This window comes from Tamandua tetradactyla, chromosome 7, assembly GCF_023851605.1.
Source record: "Tamandua tetradactyla isolate mTamTet1 chromosome 7, mTamTet1.pri, whole genome shotgun sequence".
Lineage (NCBI taxonomy): Eukaryota > Metazoa > Chordata > Mammalia > Pilosa > Myrmecophagidae > Tamandua > Tamandua tetradactyla.
In genome coordinates, this window is record NC_135333.1 from 108,887,466 (window position 1) to 108,914,735 (window position 27,270).

Genomic DNA, 27,270 nt, shown 5'->3' on the forward strand with positions numbered 1-27,270 from the left:
GAAAGGGAGTGGTATGGGGTATAGGAAAATATAGGGGGAACAAAGGTTAAATTCTATTAGATAAATGGAAATACTAGCGGTCCATGAGAAGGAGGGGTATGGGGTATGGTATGTATGAGTTTTTTTCTTTTTTCTTTTTATTTCTTTTTCTGGAGTGATGCAAGTGTTCTAAGAAATGATCGTGGTGATGGATATACAGCTATGTGATGCTATTGTGAGTCATTGATTATATACCAAGAATGGAATGTACATATGTTAAGAATGTTCATGTTTGTATGTTGTTATGTTTTGTCAATAAAATTTTTTAAAAAAGTATTGGCAGGGTGGGAAATGGTGGCTCAGGTGCAGAATTCTCGCCTGCCAAGCCAGCGATCTGGGTTCAATTCCCAGAGCCTGCCCATGTCAAAAAAAAAAAAAAAGTATTGGCAAAGTTTCTTGAGGGACTGGAAAAAAATATGGAATTATTAAACTTTCCCATCTGGGAAACCTCTGATACTGTCTCAAACATTAGGAACTCCTAAGTTGACAGACCAAGCCCTTGATCTTGAGGCTTGCTGTAATCAAACTTATTTCAGCAGTGGAGAAGCTAAGCCTATAACTATAATTCTGCCTAGGAGTTACTTCCAGCAGACCACTTTTGCTGCTCAGATGTGGCCTTACTCTCTCTAAGCCCAACTCTGCAGGGAAAATCACTACCCTCCTCCTTACATGGGACATGATATCTAGGGGTGTGAGTCTCCCTGGCAACTTGGGACATCATTCCCAGGGATGAGCATGACCTTTGCACTGTGGGATCGACAATGCCTTCCTGATCAAAAGAGCAGCTAGAAGTAAAAAACCTAAAAACCTAAAAAAACCATACCGAACTCTGGAATCTGGTCTACAACTAATTGTTGTGCTGTGCTTTGAAATTTATTATTTTTTTTTGTATATATGTTATTTTTCACAAAAAAGAAAAAAAAAGTCATTGAGATGATAAAAAAATATATATTTATTTCTTCTAGCCCCCAATGTTCTGGAGCAGCTAAAAGGCAGAATCTAAGATCATGGTATGGTAGCCCATGACAAACTCTGGGACCTGTCCTGTAACTACTTGTTGAAGAGCACTTTGAAAATTATTGCTTTTTTCTTTCTTTGTTTTGTATATATGTTACATAATAAAAAGTTAATAAAAAGCATAATGTATATTTTTACAAAAGCAGCATCATACTGACATAAAGATAAGGTATACTGACCTATACGGAAGTGAATGTTCAGAAACAGACCGTCTCATCTATGGATATTGGATCTTTGAGAAGATGGTCATGTCACCTCAACTGGGACAGACCAGCCTTTTCAGCAGATGGTGCTTGGAGAACTGGATATTCGTATGCAAAAGAATGAAAGACAACATCTATCTCATACCTTTTACAAAAATGAACTCAAAATGGATCAAAGACCTAAGCATTAGAGCTAAGAATTTAAAACTTTTAGAAGAAAATTTAGGGAAATATCTTGAAGATCTCGTGATAAGAAGTGGTTTCCTAGATCTTACATCAAAGCACAAACAATAGAAGAATAAATTGATAATTGAATCTTCTCAAAACTGAATAATTTTCCACATCAAAGAACTTCATCAGGAAAGTGAAAAGGCATCCTATGCAATGGGAGACAATAGTTGGAAACCACATATTATTAAGGGTTTAATATTCAGATTATATAAAGAGATCCTACAATTCAGCAACAAAAAGATGAGTATAACATTGAACAGAAATGGAAAGCGCTTTTCCAAAGAAAAAATACAAATAACTCAAAAGCATATGAAAAGATGCTCATCTTCACCAGCTATTAAGGAAATGCAAATCAAACCACAATGAGATATAATCTAACACCTACTAGAATGACCGTTCTCAGAAAAGCAGAAAACTACAAGTACTGGAGAGGATGTGGAGAAAGAAGCACACGTATTAACTGTTGGTTTGGAATGTAAAATTGCACAACTGCTGTGGAAGGCAACTTGGCAGTTCTTCAGGAAACTAAATATAGAATTGCCGTACAGTCCAGCAATTCTTTTACTAGGTATTTAGTCATAGGAACGGAAGGCAAGGACACAAATGGATATTTGTACACTGATTTTACAACAGCAGTATTCACAATCGCCAAGAGACCAAAACAGCCCAAATGTCCATCAACTGACAAATGCATAAACAAACCGTTTGATAAGCTATGTGCAGATTTTTTTGATGAACTCTGTGCAGAAATCTCAATAGAAACCACAGAGGCAAGAAGGCAGTGGTATGATATATTTAAGATACTGAAAAGGAAAAACTGCAAACCAAGAAATCTGTATTTGGCAAAACTATCATTCAAAAATGAGACAGAGTTTAAAATATTGTTGGTCAAACTGACACTGAGAGAGTTTGTGAACAAGAGACCTACTCTACAAGAAATACTAAAGGAAGTGGTACAAGCAGATAGGAAAAGACAGGAGGGAGAAGTTTGAAGAAGAGTGTAGAAATGAAGACTATGAGTAAGGGTAAAAAGAGAGAAAAAATAAGATATTATATATCAATATAATGTCATAAAGCATTCAACAATGTGGATGAACTTTGAAGACATTATGTTGAGTGAATTTAGCAACAATCAAAAGACAAATACCATATGGTCTCACTAATATATACTAATATTTAGGGGTGAAATTTGAAACTTAAAGGTGAGAATACAAGTGATCAGGAGATAGAAAGAGGGTAGAGATTGGGCATATGATGCTGAAGGAGTAAAGAACGTTCAACAGGATTGAGTACAAAGATCCAAAACTGGATAGCACAATCTGATGGTAGCACAATATTGTAAGTACACTGAAAAAAACTGACTGTGAGTATGATTGAGAGAGAAAGGCTAGGGTTGTGTATGACACCAGAAGGAAAGGTAGAAAGTAAAAACTGGGAATATATAATTTAGTGAAACCCAGAGTGGACAATGATGGTGATTAAATGTACAAATATAAGAATGCTTTTATATAAAGGAGAACAAATGAATGTCAACAGTGTAAGTTGTTGAAAATGGCATGGTATATGGGAAAAATACAATCAGTGAGAACTAAGGTCTGCAGTTAACAGTAATATTGTAATATGTTTCTATCAGATGTAACAAAGGCAATACACCAAAGCTAAATGTTAGTAAGATAGGTATACAAGGGAATAGTGTGGGATTTCTGGTGGTGATGTTGTGTCTCCTTGTTATTTATCTTATTTTTTATTCTTCATTTTTTTCTTCTTTCTTTGTGAAGAAATGAAAATATCCTAATATAGATTGTGGTGGTGAATGCATAACAATTTGATTATGCTTGGACCGTTGATTGTTTGCTTAAGATGGATTGAATGGTGTGTAAATAAAACTGCTTAAAAATAAACAGGGATACAAGTGCTAGTGAAGATGTGGAGAGAGGGATACCTGCTCATTGTTGGTAGGGAAGTAGAATGGTGTAGCCCCTCTGAAGGACAGTGTAGTGGTTCCATACAAGGCTAAGTATAGGGTTACCATATGATCTTGCAATCCCGTTATTAGGTATATGCTTGGAAGAACTGAAAGCAGGGACATGAATAGACTTGTCTGGCGGTTTTCATATTCATGATTTGCAATGGATAGAGGTAGCTTAAGGACATGTTGACTGATGAATGGAATGGTGAACTGTGGTCTAAAGATACAATGGAATATTGAGCAACTGCAAGAAGGAATGAAGTTGCAAGCATGCACTAGATGAATGAAATTGAGGACAGTAAGTGGAGTGAAATATGCCAGAAACAAAAAGACAGATATTGTATTCCTCACTAATATGGATTGATTATAATATACAAACTCTGACAATTGAATTTGAAAGCATTGGTTATCAGGGGGAAGCTTATTGTTAATGTTCCTAGATTGTAGTCACATTTATTCTTGAGTTGTAACAGTTATTTTAAAATTCTGAGACACTGAGTTCTTTGTGTATAACCTGGTTGTTCTCTGTAACGTTGGTATCTTTGTGACACCTAAGATTCAGAGCTAGAGTTCTGCAGCTATGAAAGTCAGCATTAGCCCATACAACAACCATTTAAAAAAAAACTGAAAAATAGACCAGGCATCAATCAGAAATATGAATGAAGCTGATCTGGGTAGGACTATGGTAAATCACAGTAAAGGATAAAGGATGATATTGACTGTATTTAAAACTTCAACTTTGGCGTAAGACAAAATGGAGAGCTATTTATTTGGTGCAAAATTTATATGCTCTGCAGCACATTATCTAATTTAACTGTTATGTTTAGTTTATTCGAACACCAGATGTTCTAGTTTCCAATATACTGGAAACAGAATACATTTCCTAAAAAAGGGGAATTCATTAAGTTGCTATTTTACAGTTCTAAGGACAAAAATGTCCTAATTAAAGCAAGGATATAGAAATACCCAATCTAAAGCATCCAGGGAAAGACACCTTGGTTCAAGAAGGCTGATGAAGTTCAGGGTATCTCTCTCAACTGGAGAGGCACATGGTGAACATAGAGGTGTCTCCTAGCCTTCTCCTTCATCTCCAAAGGTCTCTGGCTACACAGTCTTTTGTGGTTCTCATGGATCTGAGATGGGACTCTCTCCAAAATGCTTTCTCAATTAAAGGATTCTAGTAAACTAATCAAGACCCACTTGGAATGGGTCAAGTCATATCTCCCTATATTCAAAAGTAAATATCACAACTGGGTGAGTCACATCTCCATGGATATAACCTAATCAAGTTTCTAACCTACATTATTGCATAGGGATTAAAAGAAACTGCTGCTCCCACAAAATGATAAGGATTAAAAAATGATTTTCTAGGGTACATAAATCCTTTCAAACCAGCACACCATAATTATATGTAACCTTGAATAGGAAATGTCATGGTCAGATTCATGTGTCAACTTGGCCAAGTGGTGGTTGGGCAAGTCCTGGCTTGTCTGCTGCGATGAGGACATTTCATAGAATTAAATCATGATCATGTCAGCTGCATCCACAACTGATTCCATTTGTAATCAGCCAAAAGGGGGGAGTGTTTTCTGCAATGAGTGATACTTAATCTAATCACCAAAAGCCTTATAAAGAGGATTCAGAAGAGACAGGCTCTTCCTGTTTCAGCTGCTGAGCATCTCCTGTGGAGTTCGTCCAGACCCTCCATCAAAATCATTGGCTTCACAGCCTGCCCTGCGGATTTTGGACTCTGTGTTCTCACGGTCACATGAGACACTTTCATAAATTTTATATTTGCGAGTGTTCCCTGTTGCTCCTATTTTTCTAGAGAACCCCGTAATAGTTTGTCCTGAGGACATAACCACCCACCTCCAGTCTGCCTTGAGGAGTTGGCCACCCAACCTCCTCCTGAAGGGATTACCCTTAGAGTGATTAATCCTGTTTTACCAGATAAAACTGCAAATGAAGGCCCTGAAGTAAATGGCTTGGAAGATATGTCTAATTCTTTTCGTGACCCACCCCCACCACCCCTCATTTCTTCCAGACCTATAACTAGACTAAAGTCTCAACAGACCCCTAAAGGTGAAGTACAAAGTATCACACATTAGGAGTTACATTATACTCCAAAAGAACTGTGTGAGTTTTCCAATTTATATAGACAGTAATCAGGGGAACATGTGTGGCAATGGATTTTAAGGGTGTGGGATAATGGTGGGAAGAATATAAGGCTGGATCAGGCTGAATTTATTGATATGGACCCACTAAGCAGAGATTCTGCATTCAGTGTTATAGCTTGAGGGGTTAGAAAAGGTATTAACAGTTTGTTTGGATGGTTGGTGGAAACATGGATCAAAAGGTGGCCAACATTACCTGAGGTTGAAATGCCAGAACTGCCCTGGTATAATGTAGATGAGGGGATCCAGAGGCTTAGAGAGATTGGAATGTTAGAGTGGATTTACCATGCAAAGTCTGCTCTTACACCGCAGGAATGTCCGGAGGATGCACCTTTTACCAGAACAGTGAGAAATAAATTTGTGAGACTAGCACCATCATTCCTGAAGAGCTCTGTGGTTGCACTTCTCTGTATATCAGATATTTCTGTAGGAACTGCTGTCACTGAGCTGGAGTCCTTAACAAAAGTGGGGATGATGGGATCCTGAGTTGGCAGAAGCCAGGTGGCAGCAGTTAATTGCCAAAGACAGGGTAGACATGGCTATTATAATAGAGAGCAAACTCAAAGCAGGCATCAAAATTATATGACTCACAGAGATTTGTACCATTAGCCAGTAAATCATGGGGTACCTAGAATACAATAGAAGGGCAGTCTACTAAATTCTTGTTGGAGCTGTATAAACAAAAGAGTTTTAGGTCAAGTGAACAGAAGCCTGAATTACAAAAACACAGAGTCATGGCCCTTTAATCAATTTCCAGACTTGAAGCAGTTTACAGACCCAAAGCCCCTTGAATGAAGGGGAGGCCAGGTCCCTTTGGGGGAGAACCCTGTTGCAATGCCACAAATTTATACTGTTAATCTTTCTTCAAGTCTTCCCCAAGGAGACCTATGGCCTTTTACCAGGGTAACTGTGCATTGGGGAAAAGGAAATCATCAGATATTTCGGGGATTATTAGGCACTGGTTCAGAAGTGACATTAATTTCAGGGGACCCAAAATGTCACTCTGGACCACCAGTCAGAGTGGGGGCTTTTGGAGGCCAGGTGATCGATGAAATTTTACCTCAGGTCTGTCTCACAGTGGGTCCAACGGGCCCCTGGACCCATTCTGCAGTTATTTCCCAAGTTCCAGAATGTACAATTGGTAAAGACATACTGAGCAACTGGCAGAATCCCAACATTGGCTCTCTAACTCGTGCAGTGAGGGCTATTATGGTGGGAAAGGCCAATGAAAGCCACTAGAACTACCCCTACCAAGCAAAATAGTAAATTAGAAGCAATACCAGATTCCTGGAGGGATTGCAAAGATTACTGCTACTCTTAAGGACTTGAAGGATGTCGGGGTGGTGATTCCCACCACATCCGCATTCAACTCTCCTGTTTGACTGTGCAGAAAACAGATATGTCTTGGAGGATGACAGTGGGTTATCATAAGCTCAACCAGGTGGTAACCCAAATTGCAGCTGCTGTCCCAGATGTGGTATCATTGCTTGAGCAAATCAATACATCCCCTGGTACCTGGTATGCAGCTATTGATCTGGAAAATGCTTTTTTCTCAATAGCTATTAGTAAGGACCACCAGAAACAGTTTGCTTTCAGCTGGCAAGGTCAGCAATATACTTTCACTGTCCTACCTCAGAGGTATATCAACTCTCCAGCCCTATGTCATAATCTTATCCGCAGGGACCTTGATCATTTCTCCCTCCCACGAGACATCACACTGGTCCATTATATTGATGATATCATGTTGATTGGACCTAGTGAGCAAGAAGTAACAACTACTCTAGACTTACTGGTAAGGCATTTGTGTGTCAAAGGATGGGAGATAAATCTAAAAAAAATACAGAGGCCTTTCACCTCAGTGAAATCTCTAGGTGTCTAGGGGTGTGGGGCATGCCAAGATATCCCTTCTAAGGTGAAGGAGAAGTTGTTGCATCTGGCCCCTCCTACAACCAAAGAAGAGGCACAATGCCTAGTTGGTCTTTTTGGATTTTGGCGACAACATATTCCTCATTTGGGTGTGCTACTCCGGCCCATTTATCGAGTGACCAGAAAAGCTGCTAATTTTGAGTGGGGACCTGAACAAGAGGAGGCTCTGTGACAGGTCCAGGTTGCTGTGCAAGCTGCTCTGCCACTTGGGCCATATGATCCAGCAGATCCAATGGTGCTGGAAGTGTCAGTGGCAAATAGAGATGCTGTCTGGAGCCTTTGGCAGGCCCCTATAGGAGAATCACAACACAGACCCTTAGGATTTTGGAGCAAAGCCTTACCATCTCCTGCAGATAAATACTCTCCTTTTGAAGAACAGCTTTTGGCCTGCTACTGGGCCTTAGTAGAGACTGAACGCTTAACCATGAGCCACCAACTTACCATGAGACCTGAGTTGCCTATCATGAGCTGGGTGTTGTCTGACCCACCAAGCCATAAAGTTGGGCATACACAGCAGCACTCTATTGTAAAATGGAAATGGCATATACAAGACAGGGCCAGAGCAGGTCCTGAAGGCACAAGTAGGTTACATGAAGAAGTGGCCCAAATGCCCATGGTCTCCACTCCTGCCACATTGCCTTCTCTTTCCCAGACCAGAGCTATGGCCTCTTGGGGAGTTCCTTACAGTGAATTGACTGAGGAGGAGAAAATTTGGGCCTGGTTTACAGATGGTTCAGCACAATATGCAGGTACCACCCGAATGTGGACAGCTGCAGCATTACAACCCTTGTCTGGGGTGTCCTTGAAGGACAATGGTGAGGGGAAATCCTCCCAGTGGGCAGAACTTCGAGCAGTGCACTTGGTTGTTCATTTTTCTTGGAAGGAAAACTGGCCAGAGGTGTGTATGTATACTGACTCATGGGTGTTGTTAATGGTTTGCCTGGATGGTCAGGGACTTGGAAAGACCATAATTGAAAAATTGATGACAAAGAGGTCTGGGGAAGAAGCGTGTGGATAGACTTCTGAGTGGGCTAAAAACATGAAGATATTTGTGTCCCATGTGAATGCACACCAGAGGGTGACTTCAGCAGAGGAAGATCTTAATAATCAAGTGGATAAGATGACCTGTTCTGTGGAAACCAGTCAGCTTCTTTCCCCAGCAACTCCTGTCATTGTCCAACGGGCTCATGAACAAAATGGTCATGGTAGGGATGGAGGTTATGCATGGGCTCAGCAACATGGACTTCCACTCACCAAGGCTGACTTGGCTACAGCTACTGCTGAGTGCCCAATCTGCCAGCAGCAGAGACCCACACTCAGCCCCCAATATGGCACCATTCCCTGAGGTGATCAGCCAGCTACATGGTGGCAGGTTGATAACATCGGACCCCTCCCTTCATGGAAGGGACAGCAATTTGTTCTAACTGGAATAGACACATACTCTGGATATGGGTTTGCTTTCCCTACATGCAATGTTTCTGCCAAAACTACCATCTGTGGGCTTACAGAATACCCTATCCATCATCATGGTATTCCACATAGCATTGCTTCTGATCAAGAAACACACTTCACAGCAAATGAAGTGTGGGAATGGGCATATGCTCATGGAATTCTCTGGTCTTACCATGTTCCCCATCATCCAGAAGCAGCTGGATTGATAGAACGGTGGAATGGCCTTTTGAAAACTCAATTACAGTGCCAACCCTAAGTGGTAATACCTTGAAAGGCTGGGGTAATGTTCTCCAGGAAGCTGTATATGCTCTGAATCAGCGTCTGCTATATGGTGCTGTTTCTGCCATAACCAGGATCCATAGGTTCAGGAACCAAGGGGTGGAAATGGGAGTGGTACCACTCACTATTACCCCTAGAGATCCCTAGGAAAATGTTTGCTTCCTGTCTCTGTGACCCTGAAATCTGCTGGTCTACAGGTTTTAGTTCCAAAATGGGGAGTGCTTCCTCCAGGAGAAACAACAATGATTCCACTGAACTGGAAGTTAAGACTGCCACCTGGTCACTTTGGGCTACTTATGTCACTGGATCAACAAGCCAAGAAGAGGATTACATTATTGTCTGGGATGATTGACCCTGACTATCAGGGGGAAGTAAGACTGCAGCTACATAATGGAGATGAAGAAGAGTTTTCTTGGAATATAGGAGATCCCCTAGGGCATCTTTTAGTACTACCATGCCCTGTGATTAAAATCCATGAAAAACTGCAACAATCCAATCCAGGCAGGACTACCAATGGCTCTGAAACTTTAGGAATGAAGGTTTGGGTCACCCCACCAGGCAAAGAATCATGGCCAGGTGAAGTGCTTGCTGAGGGTAAAGGGAACATGGAATGCCTAGTGGAAAAAGGTAGTGATAAATATGAACTTTGACCACATGATCAGTTTCAGAAACGAGGAATTTAATGCTGTTTTGTTCATGTTATACTATTTAAGTTGTAAGATATCAAGTTTAAGAATGAATATTATCCAAGGATTTGCACCCTATTCTGGAGAGACTTAATGTGTTTCCAGTTATATGCAGGACAGTTGAGTATTGTTTTGATGAAAGAAAAAATGTGCGTTTTATTGTTTTTTATTTAGAAATTAGGTATGGTTTAAGGTGGTATGTATAGCTGCCAAGTCGACAAGGGGTGGACTGTCATGGTCAGGTTCATGTGTCAACTTGGCCAAGTGGTGGTTGGGCAAATGCTGGCTTGTTGCTGCAATGAGAACATTTCATAGAATTAAATCATGATCATGTCAGTTGCAACCAAAGCTGATTCCATTTGTAATCAGACAAAGGGGAGTGTCTTCTGCAATGAGTTCTGCTTAATCTAATCATGGGAAGCCTTTTAAGGAGGACTCACAGGAGACAGGTTCCATTCCTGCTTCAGCTGGTGAGCCTCTCCTGTGGAGTTCATCCAGACCCTCCTTCAGAATCATTGGTTTCACAGCTTGGCCTGTGGATTTTGGACTCTGTGTTTCTGTGGTCATGTGAGACACTTTTATAAATTTTATATTTGCAAGTGTTCCCTGTTGATTCTGTTTCTCTAGAGAACCCTAACTAATAAAGGGAATGAGATCTTTTTGGTTCGTACAAGTTAGTGTAGTGCCTGACACTTCCCAGAGTAATCTGGGCAAAAAGGGTAAAAAAATATTTGCAAAGTCCCTGTTTTGGTTTGCTAGCTGCTGGGATGCAACACATCAGAGACGGATTGGCTTTTAATAAAAGGGGATTTATTTTGTTGGTTCTTCAGAGGAAAGGCAGCTAACTTTCCACTGAGGCTCTTTTCTTACGTGGAAGGCACAGGATGGTCTCTGCTGGTCTTCTCTCCAGGCCCCTGGGTTCCAACAACTTTCCCCGGGGTGACTTCTCCAAAGGCCTGGGCTGAGCTGCAAGTGCTGTGATGAGGAATGCTGAGCTGCTAGACTGTGCTACATTGCGTTCTCTCATTTAAGCACAAGCCAATTAAGTTAAACGTCACTCATTGCAGCAGACACGCCTCCAAGCGGACTGCGGATATAATTAGCAACAGATGAGATTCACCTACCATTGGCTCATGTCCACAGCAACAGAACTAGGTGCTTTCACCTGGCCAAGTTGACAACTGAATCTAACTACCACAGTCCCCTTTCAGTACTGGGGGAAAATGTGGGAATATTAAGCTTCCCCACATGGGTAATTCCTGATATTCTTGCAAGCATTGTGGACTACCAATTTAATAAACCACACCTTCAATCTTGGGGCTTGCCCTTATGAATCTTATTCCTTCAAAGGTGAGGCTAAGAGTACTTTTAATTATGACTGAGTCACCCCAGAGAACCACTTTTGTTGCTCAGTCGTGACCTCTCTCTCTCTAAGCCAACTCTGCAGCAAAACTCACTGTTCTCCCACCTACATGGAGCATGGTCCCTAGAGGTATAAATCTCCCTAGTAACATGGGGCCTGATTCCTGGGGATAAACCTGGCCCTATCATGGAAATGAGACAGACTTCTTCACCAAAAGGAGGAAGAGAAATGAGACAAAGTAATTTTAGTGGCTGAGAGGTTTCAACTGAAGTTGAGAGGTCATTCCGGAGGTTATTTTAATGCATAATATAGACATTCCTTTTCATTTTGGCATATTGGAGTAACTAGAGGGAAATGCCTGAAACCATCAAACTGTAGCCCTCATTCTTGAAGATGATTGTATAATTATATTGCTTTTATGGTGTGACCATACAGTTGTGAAAACCTTGAAAGTGACACTTCCTTTATCCAGTTTATGGACAGATGAATAAGAAAATAAAGACAAAATACATAAAATAATAGGAGGGTATCGCTGGTATGGGATGTTTCTGATATCTTTTCATACTTTTATTTTGATTTTTATTCTTTTTATTTTTGGAATAATGAAAATGTTCAAAAATCAGTTGATGAATGCACAACCATATGATGATGCTATGAACAATTGATTGTTTAATTTGGTTGCTTATATGGTATGTGAATATATTTTTTAAAAATGTAGTAAAATGAACGTAGGGTTCTGAGGTGAAGGAAAATTTCTAAGAATGGTAAGGATTCTGAAAATTTGTGAATGTGTCTAATCCCACCGAAATGTGTACCCGGAAGGGATTGGCATGGGAGATGTGTGATATATATATTTTCACAAAAAAGAAAGAGGATATAAAGAGACAATGACAATTAAATACAATACATTATATTGGGTGACTCTAAGAATAGAGGAGAAGAGGAATAAAAAGACATTATTGCGCTATAAAAAAATGGAACATAGAATTTAAGCTTTACATTTAAATTTCTTGAACTTTAATCACTGTACTTAAGGTGATTACATAAATGAATATCCTTGTTCTTAGGAAATGTATATGGAAGTAGTATGTGTTCAAGGAGCATAATGTGTGCAATCTGCACTCAAATATTTAGAAGACAGACAGATAAGAGTTATGATAAGGCAAAGGTGGAAAATTGTTAAAATAGGTAGATTTGGATAACTGGGGAATGGGGAAATGTTGTAGTTCTCTCCATGTGGTTTTATTAATTTTGCAATTGTCCTTTAAGTTTGAAATTATTTCAAAAATTTTTAAGGAGCAGACCATGGTGGCTCAGCAGACAGAGTTCTCGCCTGCCATATCAGAGACCCAAGTTCGATTCCCAGTGCCTGCCCATGCAAAACAAAACAAAACAAAAAATTTTTTAAACCTGATAAAAATATTTTTAAAAAAAGAGAAAGTACAGGAACAGAATGGCTGTTAAGCATTTTAGCTTGATGAAAGCACTATAGCACATTGTAAATAAATAAATGAAAATATTGGTTTAGCCTAAAAGACTATTATGATGCAAGACAATAAATTTAATCAACAAACATTTATCTTAATGAAATTACACAAGCAAATTTTTATTGAGCTATAGTGTGGCTTGGTATATGTAGCTCCATCATGCTAGAGAGAGTTGACTAAGCAGTTTAGGCAAATGTCTAGTTATGGGATTTCTTTCCTTTCAATTTGTTATTTGTTTTTTATTCAACTGATCTTCAATTCACAAGTACACTGCAAATTTACCTAAGTGAAATTGGCTTAGAATCACAGAAAAAAACACGTTGCTTGGAGTATCAACTGAAAAATAGTGTTTCCTACAGGGAGAACTGTGAAATACACATTGCCATCTCTGTCTCTTATGAACTTCTGAAATAAGAGTTCACATTTGATGATCCTGGTCACTGTTTCAGCATAGAAGTTCAAAAAAGCCAGCATCTCAAGGTATTTATTAAATGGCTTAATTCTTGACTACAATGTCTGATTTCAAGTTCTTACCACAGGGAATAATTGGCAATTGCCTGAATCATCACCTAGACCTGGGAGTCAGTGGAGCGCTGAAACATAGCTACTGTAAAGATTAGACCAGAGTATCTTATATATGAGACACAATTTATTTGGGAAAATAGAGGAAAGCATAAAGAGATGACAGAGTAATGTTGTTTGAAACCATTTGAAAAAAGAAATTGCCCCGGTGCTATTTCACTTTCATAAGGAACACTCTTAGAGAATGTCTCTTTATCAATAGAGTATTATAACATCAATCAAAAATGAAGTGTTACTTTTAGCAGTTGAATCATTTTTATTCTTAGTAGTTCGATCAAACACAAGGTCCTGCAGCTACACTGGGGAGCAGATGGCCTTTTGAATGGGACATTAAGGTAATGTGCATTTGGGTTTTTGGAAGGGAATTGGGATGTGATGATGGCTGAACACTTAAAAAGTAAACACTCAGAAATTCCTCTTTTCAGGCAGCAAAGAAAGGCCACAACCAGGAATTGGATTTGGCCAGCAAAATGAGTTCTATGCATGACCTGAAAGTCCTATTCTAACACATCCAGACCAAGGCTAAACGGCCAGAGCATTTTTATAAAGGAGACCTAAAGTTTTTGACAAAACCAAAGTCAAATGCACAGATAGGCCTTGATACTTGAATACTAAGAAAAGTATTTTGGTACAAAGGTCAATAAGGAAATCCTAATATCTGTATGACTAAGATAAACAGGACCAAATTTTCCATTTCCTTATTTTAAGAAGCCTTCTTAAAGACCACTCCCTGTAAGGCAGGAAATAGCAGCTACTGATGATTCCTGAATCATTTGAGTGCTCTGGTAAGCTCTTGTACTTCTAGGAATGTTGGCTTTTGAAATTCTATTCCTCCATTTCCTCTATCCTACTATCCCTAGGAGAGTGGTCCATGCTTTGGACATCTGCATGGAACTTCTTCAAATCACCTCTTCCTGTTTTTTTCACTCCTTTTACCACCTTTTTATTCTTTGCCCAGAGGCCTGGCATTTCACAAGACATACACCCATCCCAGAAAGTGATTTCAAGACAGAAAGAATTGGTCCAGCTTCTCTTTTCCTTGCCCTCTCTGGAGTTTGGCTGCCATTTCTTCCTGAGTGGCATTACCCTCAGTAACTTCAAGATATTTAATCCTTTTAAATGAGAGGATGCAATGTAATTCCAAGCGCCAAACTTCCTTTCTACTGGAAATTTGAGAAAAGCAGGGTAGCTACCCTAAGTGTTTTCAAAATTACTTTATTACAGCCATTTCAGTGAAGGGGATTATCTCGCATTTAAGAATGACTTGTCTTCATCTACAATTATAATCTCAAATAATAAGAATGGTGATGAGAATTTACACAGATCATTATTGTGTTGATCTTTTTAATGTACTTTGTATCAGATTTAATTCTCCTAACAAATTTAATGGGATAGTATATTTTCATTTCAGTTTTTGGAATACAACGAAAGTCCTAGAGAAATTAGGTAATGTGCACCTGGTAGAGCTGGTCTTTGATCTCAGGCTGATGTAAGATGCTCTGTCGTCAGTCACTGAAATATCTTGGCTCCCCACATTTTAGGCTCCAGCTATTAAGAAATGTTCAATTTTCTCAAACATGTTACTACTTCTCAATTCTGATACTTTGAACTGTGAAACCTCAATCTAAACATGCTTATGTTCATTACTCCACTGGGAAACAATACCTATACTTAAATGTTTTCTCAAATGTCTTCACTATGATGATATTACTGTCCTGCTTCTAAATAACACTTACAGCTTACAGCTTCAGTTTCAGCTAATCACACTGTGATTTAATTGCTTTATTTCTGTGTTTCATTTCTGAGATCAAAGCCCAGCTCAACCACGCGCACATTACCTAACTTTTCTGGGTCTTGTTTCTAATCTGAAAACTGAAATGAAAATATACTATTTTGGTAAAGCCGTTAAGAGAGTTGGAACATTTTAGATACAGGAATTATTATCTTATTCATCTTTATGATCCAAGTGACAGAAGCAAAATCTACCCAATAATTTCTGTATGATTGTGATATTAAATGGAATCCAATGCAACTGCATAACACAGTGAATCTTGTTATGCACGATGACTGTGATTAATAGTGCAAGTATGAAAAATCTCTCTCATGAACTAGAAAAGATGTATGACAATATTACAAGGAGTTAGTAATAGAGTGGTATATTGGAAAAGTATACCTTAAATGAACAGTAACAAATGTCCACACCAGTACTACAGGGTCAATGATAAGGGGGAGATAAGTGGTATAGTATGATTTGGATTTTCTTTTTCAATTTTCTTATTTTTAATTTTCAAAAAAATTTTATTGAAATAATGAAAATGTTCTAAAATAGATGAATCCAAAATGATGTGATAATACTGTGAGCCATTGATTGTATACTTTTGATGTATTGTATGGTGTGTGAAGAGATCCCAGTAAAATTGCATTAGAAAAAAAGGAACCAATGCAATATGAAACTTTTTTGGAGATCTGTGTAGCTGAACTAACCATGTTTTTCTAAATCATTTTAGGGATCAACCAGCTAAATGGCCTTTGTGAACCACAGCACCGTGACAGAATTCATCCTTCTTGGACTATCTGCTGACCCGCATATCCAGCCTCTGCTCTTCGTGCTTTTCCTGGTGATTTACCTCCTGACCATGATGGGGAACCTTATGATGTTGTTGGTGATCAGGACTGACTCTCACCTCCACACCCCCATGTACTTCTTTCTGAGTCATCTCTCTTTCACTGATTTTTGTGTCTCTTCTGTTATTGTGCCCAAGATGTTGGAGAATCTTCTGTCCAAGAAGAAAACCATTTCAGTAGCTGGCTGCCTGGCTCAGATTTTGTTTCTGATTGTCACTGCAGGGACTGAGAGCTGTTTGATCTCAGTGATGGCCTATGACCGCTATGCTGCCATCTGCCACCCACTGGTCTATGGCCAGGTGATGAGCAACCAGCTCTGTGTGCAACTTGTGTTCATCTCATGGAGCTTGGGTATTCTGGACGCGCTTATCAATATTCCCCTGGCAATGAAAATGGACTTCTGTGAGTTCCATATCATCCCACATTACAGCTGTGAGCTGCCCTCCCTCTTCCCTCTGTCTTGCTCTGATGTCACCATCAACCTCATTGTCATGTTCTGCTCCGTTGTCCCACATGGACTTGGCACTTCCCTCTCAATCTTCTACTCTTATGGCCACATTGTCCCCACCATCCTGAGCATCAGTTCCACCTCAGGCAGAACTAAGGCCTTCTCCACCCGCTCCTCTCACCTCATTACAGTGAGCTTATTTTATGGCTCAGCTTTTCTTCGTTATCTCATGCCAACCTCAGGATCACCCCAGGAGTTGATCTTCTCCATGCAGTACAGTGTGATCACACCCATGCTGAATCCCCTCATCTACAGCCTGAAGAACAAGGAGGTGAAGGCAGCTCTGAAAAGAACAGTAGAAAAAGTATTTACAATGTTTTAGGTGACAGAATAAAGAGAAGGAATAACAGAAAATTATACAGAAAACTATAAAATTTGGTTATGAATATATTAATTAATTATTCCCATTTCTTCTATAACATATACATTAAGGTGAGTTTGGATAAATTATACATCATTATTTGTAGTTGAGTTTGGAAAAGTCTCTAAAAGCTGTATTTTCTTCTAAGTAGCAGAATCTTTGGAGCAGAAAGCTTCCAACTAGATTTCACTGGAACATTGGATAATAACTTCTGGTTAGAGCTGTCAGGAGAGAAATAAGCAAGCCACCCCAATGGAGCTGCAGCTTTCCTCTTAAAAAGATTTTAATCTAGGAAGTGACCTGTGGAGGATTCCACTCTCAGGGAAGCACTGCAGACCTGCTTCTTCCCTCTCTCTGGTTTAAGTGATGATCTGGGTTTGCAGCTGAAGGACAAAAGTTCTGTTCAGGACACTTCCATGAGGCACAAAAATGGGGCTTAAATGAAAGGAATGTGTGGTAAGCCCTTCAAAATAAGCAGATACAAGTTAGGTTTCAGGGAGAATTGTAAAATAGGATCTGTTTGGTCAGTCTTCCATAACTTCATGAATTCCTGTATTTGTGAGTAATGTTCTTGGAGTGTCCTTACTTGGTTTCGGGAGGGGAGTCACCCATCTCTACCCACACTGTGAGGAAGAAAGAAAATGTTTGCCCTTCACACTCAGCAAGTCCTTATATGGGGAAAGGCGTTAAGTCCCCCTACCCCATTTTTAGTCCCCCAGAATTTCTCTTGTATACTGCTAATTTTTTATTACCAATAGCAGATTTATTCTACCTCCTGTTAGTAAACTAAGTAAGTGTCTGGCCACAGTTGTTGACAGTTGGAAACTTTGCATCAGTTCCACTCTGAAACCTAGCACCCATTACAGCCCAACACAAAATTTCCCATCAACATGTTTTATATCTTCTTACATCTTTATGCAATCATGCAACATGTGCCATTTTATATTCAGAATTTTTTTACTTAAAGAATGTTGTATGTACTTTTTGTTAATTCAAGTCTTTTAAAAATACAATTTTAATAATCTAGTTATATTACAAAGTGTACTTGCTAATCTCCAATTATTAGGAATACTTTTATATTTCACTATTGTCATTTATATCATCACATATTTTAGAATAGAGTTCAAGGTAGTATTTTACTTTTAAGAATTATGTATTACATTACTTGGCAAAAAAGATATTTTTCTATGTATAATTCTTCTAACATAGTATTTGAATTACTGGATGGATGCATAAATGTTTGTTAAGCCATGTGACTTGCTTTGGCAGATTCTTTTGCAAAGTGATTTTTAAATCACCTTACTGGGATGCCAGCCATGCATCCTCTGTGTCTCTATCCTCACCTGTATTAGCTAAACTGCTTTTAAAATATTTCACTAATTTGATAGACACAAATGACATATTCACATGGTTTTGTATTTCTTTCAGAACTACTGACTGAGCAATGTCCATATTAGCTCACCAACGATATTTTCTCTTGTCTAACTGGCTTATTCATCTATTTTTCCTATTTGATACATGGTCAGTGGTTGTTCTCAATTTGACTAATGTAAAGAACACAACATATGTATTACATCTGGGCTATTATAGCTGATTCCAACTTACAGATTTACCTGTAATATCTTTTAATTTTATGAGTTTTCTTTATTTTAAGAAACAGTAAATAAAATGTTTATTTAATCAAATTAGTTCACTTTTCTTATGAAGATTATTTTTCCTCTAGCCTTAGAAAAATTTTTACATGACGTAACTAATGATGTCAAACACGCTCAGAATTCTTAATTTTTCTCAAGACTTAATCATATTACATTCAACATCTCACTAAATGTTGACACTATTATTCAGTATGTAAAATGTTAAGTTTGATAAATCCCATTATATGAATGAATAAACAGGCTAAAAGCGGCTGATAAAAATAACCCAAGAACCCATATTAAATGATGTGACTGGAATTAAAATTAATCAACTCAGAATCTGGAAACTATGTTCTTAACTATTACAAAACTGAAAAATTGAAATGGATTTGAATTGGTTCCATTTAGAGATGTAAGGAATTACTTGCTCCAGCTTTTAAACAGACACGCAAACACCTATGTGCAAACACACACACATACTTTTAGTGGGAAGTCTTCATGGTCTACATGAAAAGATGAGTGACTTCCAATGAGCACATGTAAGTGGAGATAACCCTAGCATGTATATGAATGCCTGTAAGGTCAATTTATGATGAATCTCCAAGCCCCTATATCCCAGATATAAAATCTCCTAGTGATAGCTGCAATAAAACTGACAAAAGGGCATGAAAATTTGCCTGGGAAGGAGCTTGGCAATATAATCAGTTCGAATGATATTGAACATTTAACCACAGGTACACTATGTATTTTTGATCTTGAATTATTTTCATTTTTTTCTTTTATTAGTGTAAAATACATAGAGATATATGTGCATACATATAATGTATATGAATTATGTCAATAATATAAGGAATATATGTATAATTTTTGTATATATCATATGTGATTATATGCATAGATACACAGTTTGTGTTTATACGCAATGTCAAGAAAAATAGTGAAATGGACATATGTCTAACTTAACAACAACAGCAATAAAGAGGACCATTACCGATGTCTTAGAACCCAGCAATGTGCTTCTTTTTGATCACCTACCCCCATCCATACCTTGCACATGTAAAAACCTACCTTGAGCTTGTCAAATACATAACAGACAAAAGGCAAATGTTTAGATTTCGTAGATACTCCCAAACTGTATCCCACAATAATTGTATTATTATACACTACACCTACAGAAGAGTTTTAGTTGTTCAACATCCATACCAATAATTGATAGGACCATTCTTTTTAATTTTAGATACACCGGGTGGGTGTATAGTTCAACTGCTTTGTCCATTTGTAATTAGGTTGTCATTTTCTAATTGATTTGTAAGTGTGCTTCAGATTTTTGGAAAAGACTACTTGATGGTTGACTAAATTGAAAATATGTGTTCCATTGTGTGGCTTGTCTTTTCATTTTCTTAATATATATTTTGGTGAACAGAAGTCTTTAATTGCTAGCATGACGAATTTGAAAACTTTTCTTTTGTGTTGCTAATGATTTTTGTTGTTTTGCCTTGTAAGAGTTGTTGAAGATCATGAAAATATTTTCCGTCCAAAAAAATTATTGTTTTATCCTCATCTTTAGGTCTCTGATCCATAAGGTTTAAGTTATGTTTATAACGTGCAGTAAGAATTGAGGATCCTCTTTCTTTTTTTTCATCATGCGATATGTATCACTTGTTGAGAATACAGTTCTTACCTCACTATTTTTCAATATAATCTTTGCTGTAAATTAGGCAAATTATATGGGTCTATCTGTTTCTAGACTGTCAGTTCTGTACAATTGATCTATTTTTCTCCACCCATAGCACTCCATGTTTGAAAGCCTCTAACTTTGTTTGCTCAAGATTTTGAGAATTCTGGGTCTTTCCCATTTTTATTGTACATTTAAAAATGATATTGTTATTTTATATAAACTTCTGGGAATTTTTTTTGTATTCATTGATTCTAAAGATCAATTCAGGGGAAAGGGAGACTTAAACTTATGAAGTCTTCCAATCTATAACATGGTATTATTTCTAAGTTTGTGGAGGGCATCTTTAATTTCTCTCTGCACTGTGTTGCTGTATACAGTACAGATCTCATCTGTATGTTTTGTTATGTTTACTCCTAGGAATTTGATATATTTATTCTATTTAGTTGCAAGTATTCTTTGGTTTATTTTTCAAGTGATCCTTGTCAGTATATATGGGTAAATTTTGTTTTTTGTATTTGGAATTTATAGCAAGTAACTTTACTAATCATATTATATTATCTACAATGCCCAGTTAAAAAAAATCATGAAATATGTGAACAAGCACAAAAAATTAGCCATACAAAGGAAAATAAGCTGTTAATGAAAACCTCTGAGAGGAGCCAGATGTTGGAGTTAATATAAAAAGATCTTAAAACAGTAATTAAAGTGGGAACATGTCAGCATTCAGATGAACTCAAGTAGGTTCCAAGGAATAGGATAGCAAATTAGTATATGTATATACTAATATATGCATGTCACACACACACATATATATTACATATAAGATATATACAATATATGTGTATATATATAGCAAATACAATTATACTGAATATATAGGTAGGAATATAAATATTTCATATCCAAAATAATGCTATTATATTACTAATATAAATAAAATAATTTCAACATCCACATAGATTTCCTATAGAAATCCATTGCCTGTCTTCCTTCCAAGGTAGATGTCCCCTTTTATTCCTCTAGCTAATTTATCTAAGTTTTTACTGAAGATAATTTGGCTAAATAAAGTTTTGAACACTAATCACTTCTACATGCAAAACATTCACAGAAGATTTAAAGTGATTTAATTTCAGAATTTCACATAAGATAGAAGAATTTTAACTACTTTCAATACGTTGTCCCATTTTTTATGTTTCCCCCTTTGGTAATGTCAAAGTTTTCAGGCACTTGCATTTCCCATCAAAGATTGTTTTAAAGAAGCATTTATCAAATATTTGACTTTAAGTATTTGATTCATCAATGTTACATTTTATGAAGATTCACAATTTATTTTATATATGTATCTTTTTTCCTCATATTTTTCAATATATGGAACTATATAGCAAGTAAGCACCTATTTATCTTTTCTTCATATCATGCGCCAAAAGGTTGAAATTATTTTATGGGTGTAGCTAAGTATTTTAGATTATCTTATTATCTAATGATCTAATTGTCTTAGAGCAACTAGAAGTAATAATCTAAAATTGTGGACTTGTAACCATAGCAAACTCTGAAATCTGTTCTACAACTAATTGTTGCAATGAGTTTTGAAATTTATAGCTTTTTTGTATATATGTTATTTTTTCACAAAAAAGAAAGAAAGGCAATTATGATGATAAATGTACAACTATATCATGTAATGGTGAGCCACGAATTGTACACCTTGCTTAATTATATGATATGTGAATATATAATATATATAAATAAAAAATAAATAATTAAAATATAATAATTATTTTAAAATGTGAAACATTGAATAATTTTTAAAATCTGTGCCTCCATTCATGATTGCCCAATCCTGGACTTATGGGTATTCTGGGCTGGCTCATATTGTGAAGTTTTTTCTTTAAATGAAGGTCTTTGCTTTTCAATGGATTTTGATACTAACCATAACTCTCTGTTCATGAACAATTCCCATTACTTTTGTAGAGTCGATCAAGCATTTAATTCTTTTGCTAGATTGGGTACAATTGCTGCACAATGCAGATACACTCAGGGGAGTGAAGATCATTAACTTTCTTTCACTTATTACAATAGAAAACAAGCATAATTATGATAGAAGTTTCAGCAGTAGAGCACACTTACATGAAGGTATAGATCCTAGGACATGCATGTGGAGTTATTAAAAAAATGTAAATGCTTATTTATAATCTGAGAACTATAGCTCTCCTAAAACTTCCTCATTTTCACTCTGAAAGATTTCGTTAGGAAATTTCCCAAGGTCACACTAGAGCCCACAGTTTAACCTATAGTTTATCACATCCTTCCTAAAGGACAAACATCTTGGAAGCTTTCCTTGAGAAAGAGACATATAAAATAGAGTTCTTAACATTTTATTCAGTCTCAAATGTATTTAATTTTTTATACCCATGAATATTGTGTCTGTGAAGGGTTTAGAAATGTAGCTATGATTTTCTTTCACAAAGGACCACTATGCTATTTAATTCTTATTTTTGCACAGGCAAAATTAAAATGTAATGGTTGAAATGCTCAAATAACCAGGAGGAAAATTTCAGTGATTGACTATTAAAGTGAAAAATACTCCTCATTAGTCCCTGGAAATCACATCAATTGAGCAAGAAACGATCAAACACCCCAATTATATGCGACAAGCTGTCAAATTTATGACATGTGCCAAACAATAAAATTAAACCACTATAGAAACTCTATATTAATATTACTTTCAGATATCTTCGAAAACCTTACAATAGTTTTTAGTTCTTGCCAAAATAACCCCAGATATCTCCAGGTCTAGGAGACGTACATCAAAAACATGCAAACACAAACCAACAACAATTTAGCTCTTTGTTATGGTTTAAATCCAGAAATGGTATTTTGGACTGAATGTGCCCCGCTTGTTCGTCCACCATTGACTTCCAGGGCAGAGGATGTCTTCTACTATAGCAACAGACTTGGGTTTTATCATTTATGTCTTTCTTTCTTCTGTATATTGGCTCCTTTTCACCTAAAAAAAAGATCCCTATGTCAAATCCTTAATTGAACTTCCACATTTCAGACAATTTAGCATGGTGACAAAAGGCATATCTGAAGTCTCTTGATTTGAGTTTGAATCCTGACTCTGACTTAATAATTGTATATACTTGAGGCAGATGTTTCAAATTTCTGTGCTTCATTTTCCTCATCTTTAAAAGGGAATAGTAAGAGGTTTTAACTCATAGAGTTGTTGTGGTCTATTAGTGAACATGTCTAAAACATGCAGAACAAATTATCTGGCATTTGATAAGTAATTAATAGACACTGACAACCACTTTACTGCTGCTCTAGTCCCAGTCTCTTCCCAAATTTTGAAAATGCACCAGTTCCTAAGCATTAATACATATCTTCCTCAATCTGCTTTTAATGCCCCCACCATTCCATCCAGAAATAACAAATTGAGCTTCAAGGCAACAAAGGAATTATTTTGAGGTCTTGGATGAGCACAGACTTAGGTAGCAATTTCAGTTGCTGGATGGAATTTCAGTATTCCATCTTGGAGCTCCCAAGTAAGGGTTTTAAAAGAAAAGGAAGATTACATATGTTGTTTAAGTTTAGTGGGTATTCAGGGTGTTCCAAATATCCTACAGGTTAGGTAGCTTACTGATTTCTTTATTCTGTTAAGTAGTTTACTGATTTCTTTATTCTGTAGTTTGTGCATAGTAGCCAGATGGCCTCAGGGTTTTGAGAAACATTTGTTGCTTGTGGTTCCGCATACACTGGCAATTAGTGATATCTAGCTGAAATGTGTATAAGATTAACTTCCCAAATGACTCCTGACTCCATTTTAAATCTCTTAGCCACAGTAACTCTATTTTGTTTTATTCCTATTCACACCTTATTGAAAGCAGCAAGACATGATTCCAAAGTCCACGAAATAGTTTTTAGTTTTCATCCTTCAGGATTTAATTATGGTTTTGTCACTGTTTGTAACAGTGCTTAATTTACTTTTCAATCATAAATACTGTGCTGGGATCATCCATGAAGAGAATGATTTACAGATAAAACATCTTTTCCTTGGCTTTCATGGCCTGCATTTAGCTGTTTCCCTGAAAACCTCACTGTTTGTTGATACAATTGATTGCTAAAACAATCATGTACCTAAAGCTTGTCAAATTAAAGGTCAATGCACAGCTTCTCTGAGATTTCCCAGAAGAGGCTTACAACAACTAAGCAAGTAAAACGATGTTGCCATCAATTCACCATCTTTCAATGCTCACCAGACACCCAAAAGTTCCCATCTAAAGTCATAGTTTCAACACAGAAAGAAGTTTCAAATTTCCATTCTAAGTAGAATTCCCAGAGGGTCTTATAATTTGAGTTGTTTTGTTAGTATGTCTCAAACTGGGCTTCTAGTTGTGATTCCAGGTGATGAATGACATTGGTTCTTCTTTCTCCTGACCCTCAAGGGTCAGCTGGCAAATTACTGATTAACTAACCTATACCTGTCCTTCAGGAGGATTTTACCTGAAAATCATTCTCTTCATGGATTATCCCAGCACAGCATTTATGATTGGAAAGGAAATTAAATAAACAAATGCCCTTTGCTTGGGCCTGAGGACATTAAAAAAAAAAAAGATCTTGACACCTGTCTTTGAAGACATCAGTCTTTCCATATGTAGCTGGAGGGAGGAAAAATCAGGACTATGCCAATGCTGAGAGGATGTATATGTCAACCACAGATACAAGGCAGATTTGGTTGCCATTGGAGAAATTGGGCAAGAAAATGTAGAAAGTCCCACCTATGAGTCCCAGGTATGCATAGTTTGTCTAAGACTGAGAGTGGCTTAAGACAATGAAGAACATCCCCTGTTGCTAAGAAGAGACTTGAATAGGGTATAAAACACCATCAAGGGGTGCATAGGTGGTTCAGTAGTAGAATGTTCGCCTGCCATGCAGGAGACCAGGTTCAATTCCCAGACTATGGATTGGCCCCTCTCCCACCACAAAATAACAACATCATTGTACCACTGGGGAAAGGGAGAAAGTATGGTGAGAGATCTCTAAATCACAAAGTTGAGATATGAGAGTGGATCAGGAAGATTGAGAAAAACCCACTAGAAGCTGATCCCCACACCCCTTTAAGCACAAAGTAACAGCAGTCAGTCAATGGAAGAAGTTAAAGATTGTGTGCACTGTAAGTAAAGAAAACAACAACAGAGTCAAGAGGTTATCCTGGAGGTTATTCTTACACATTATATAGATATCACCTTTTCAGTTAAGGTACATTGAAGAAGCTGGAGGGAAGTGCCTGAAAATGTACACCTGTGTTCCAGTAGCCATGTTTCTTGAAGACGATTGTATAATGATATAGCTTTCCAATGTGATTGTGTGATTGTGAAAACCTTGTGTCTGATGCTCCTTTTATCTCCAGTATGGACAGATGAGTAAAACACATCAATTAAAAATAAATACATAGGCTTCCAGGTCAAGATAGTGGCTAAACAATGTGCACATATTAGTTTGTCCTCCAGAACAACTACTAAATAACCAGAAACAGTACAGAACAGCTCCTGGGGCCACGTCAGTGACCAGACACACAGCGTACCCTAGTCTGGACCAGTTGGACTGGCTGCGAGCCTCCACAGAGCTATGAGTTCCCAAAATTGCAGCGGCTGGCTCCCCTCCCTCACGGGCTGCTTCCCAGAGGGGAAAGGAAATGAACTTTACCAGCAGCAGGGACTGAGCACAATCAAACGCCAATTGTGAAATTAATTAACAAATTCTGACAACTAAAAATAGGCCCCCAGCTTAGGTGAACCTGGTCAAAGTGGAGGTTGCTCATTTTGCGCAGGTGCCAAGGGGGCAGGGCTGACAGAAAAAGGGGGAAAAAAGAACGAAACAGGATTTTGTGGCTGTGTTTCTACAAAGGCATGACTACCTTTGGATATAGCGGCAGGAGTTCTCAGGCTGCAACTGCCCCAGGCATAGGCAGAAGTGAGCTCTTTTGGGGGCTTGTCTGGAGCCTGTGCCTTCCCCAGGGGAGGGCTGAATCCCAACTTAGGAGGAATCCCTCCCTCAAGGAATTCAGACACCAGGGCTTGGTAATTTGAAGCCATTAAAACCAGCCTACAACCTCTCCTCTGTCTCCACCACGCCCCCAGCAGGGAGAGTCCACCAAAGTTAAAGGTACTGCACCATCTTACACTGGTGGGACATGCAGGCAGACAAGTGCCACATACTGGGCAGGGTAAGAAAAACAGAGTTCAGAGACTTCACAGCAAAGTCTTTCAAACTGCTGGGTCTCACCCTCAGGGAAAACCGATGCAGGTGACTCTTTCTCCCTGATAGAAGGCCACTTTGGCCTGGGAAAATCTGGCTGGGGTCTTATAATATCTAAGTAGACCCTCCTAAGGGTGGGAGAGGGGAAAGGCACCATACAAGCAGGGCAAGAAACAAGAAAACAAGAACTGAAAAATTCTGCTCTGTTAAACAAAACTTAAGCTAGAGGTCCAGATAAAGCTGAACTGAATGTCAAAGAACAGATAGATGACAAATTCATTCAGCAAGAAAACCCTAAGTAAAAGAAGTGAAAGCAATCTCCAGAATAAACTAATTAAGGTAATTAAATGCCTAGATGCCAGCAAAAAATAACAAATCACACTAGGAAAATTGAAGATATGGCCCAGTCAAAGGAACAAACCAACAATTCAAATGACATACAGGAGCTGAAACAATTAATTCAGAATATATGAACAGACATGGAAAACCTCACCAAAAACCAAATCAATGAATTGAGGGAGGATATAAAGAAGGCAAGGAATGAACAAAAAGAAGAAATTGAAAGTCTGAAAAAAAAAACATAGAACTTATGGGAATGAAAGTCAAGGTAGAAGAGATGAAAAAAAACAATGGAAATCTACAATGGTAGATTTCGAGAGGCAGAACATAGGATTAGTGAACTGGATGATGGGACATCTGAAATCTGGCAAGAAAAAGAAAATATAGGGGAAAAAGTGGGAAAATATGAGCAGGGACTCAGGAAATTGAAAGACAATATGAAGCGCATGAATATACATGTTG

The 27,270-nt window shown here is 37.8% G+C and overlaps 1 protein-coding gene across 1 annotated transcript; it reads left to right on the top strand.

Moving 5' to 3' along the window:
* Positions 1-15,930: 15,930 nt before the first annotated feature.
* On the top strand, positions 15,931-16,863 carry LOC143689932 (olfactory receptor 8S1-like). Its single transcript, XM_077167962.1, has one exon. The coding sequence runs from the start codon at positions 15,931-15,933 to the stop codon at positions 16,861-16,863; it is 933 nt and encodes a 310-aa protein (XP_077024077.1).
* Positions 16,864-27,270: the final 10,407 nt, after the last annotated feature.

Bases quoted from the DNA above. Each gene is read 5' to 3' on its own strand.
- LOC143689932 (XM_077167962.1), top strand. From the start codon at position 15,931: ATGGCCTTTGTGAACCACAGCACCGTGACAGAATTCATCCTTCTTGGA.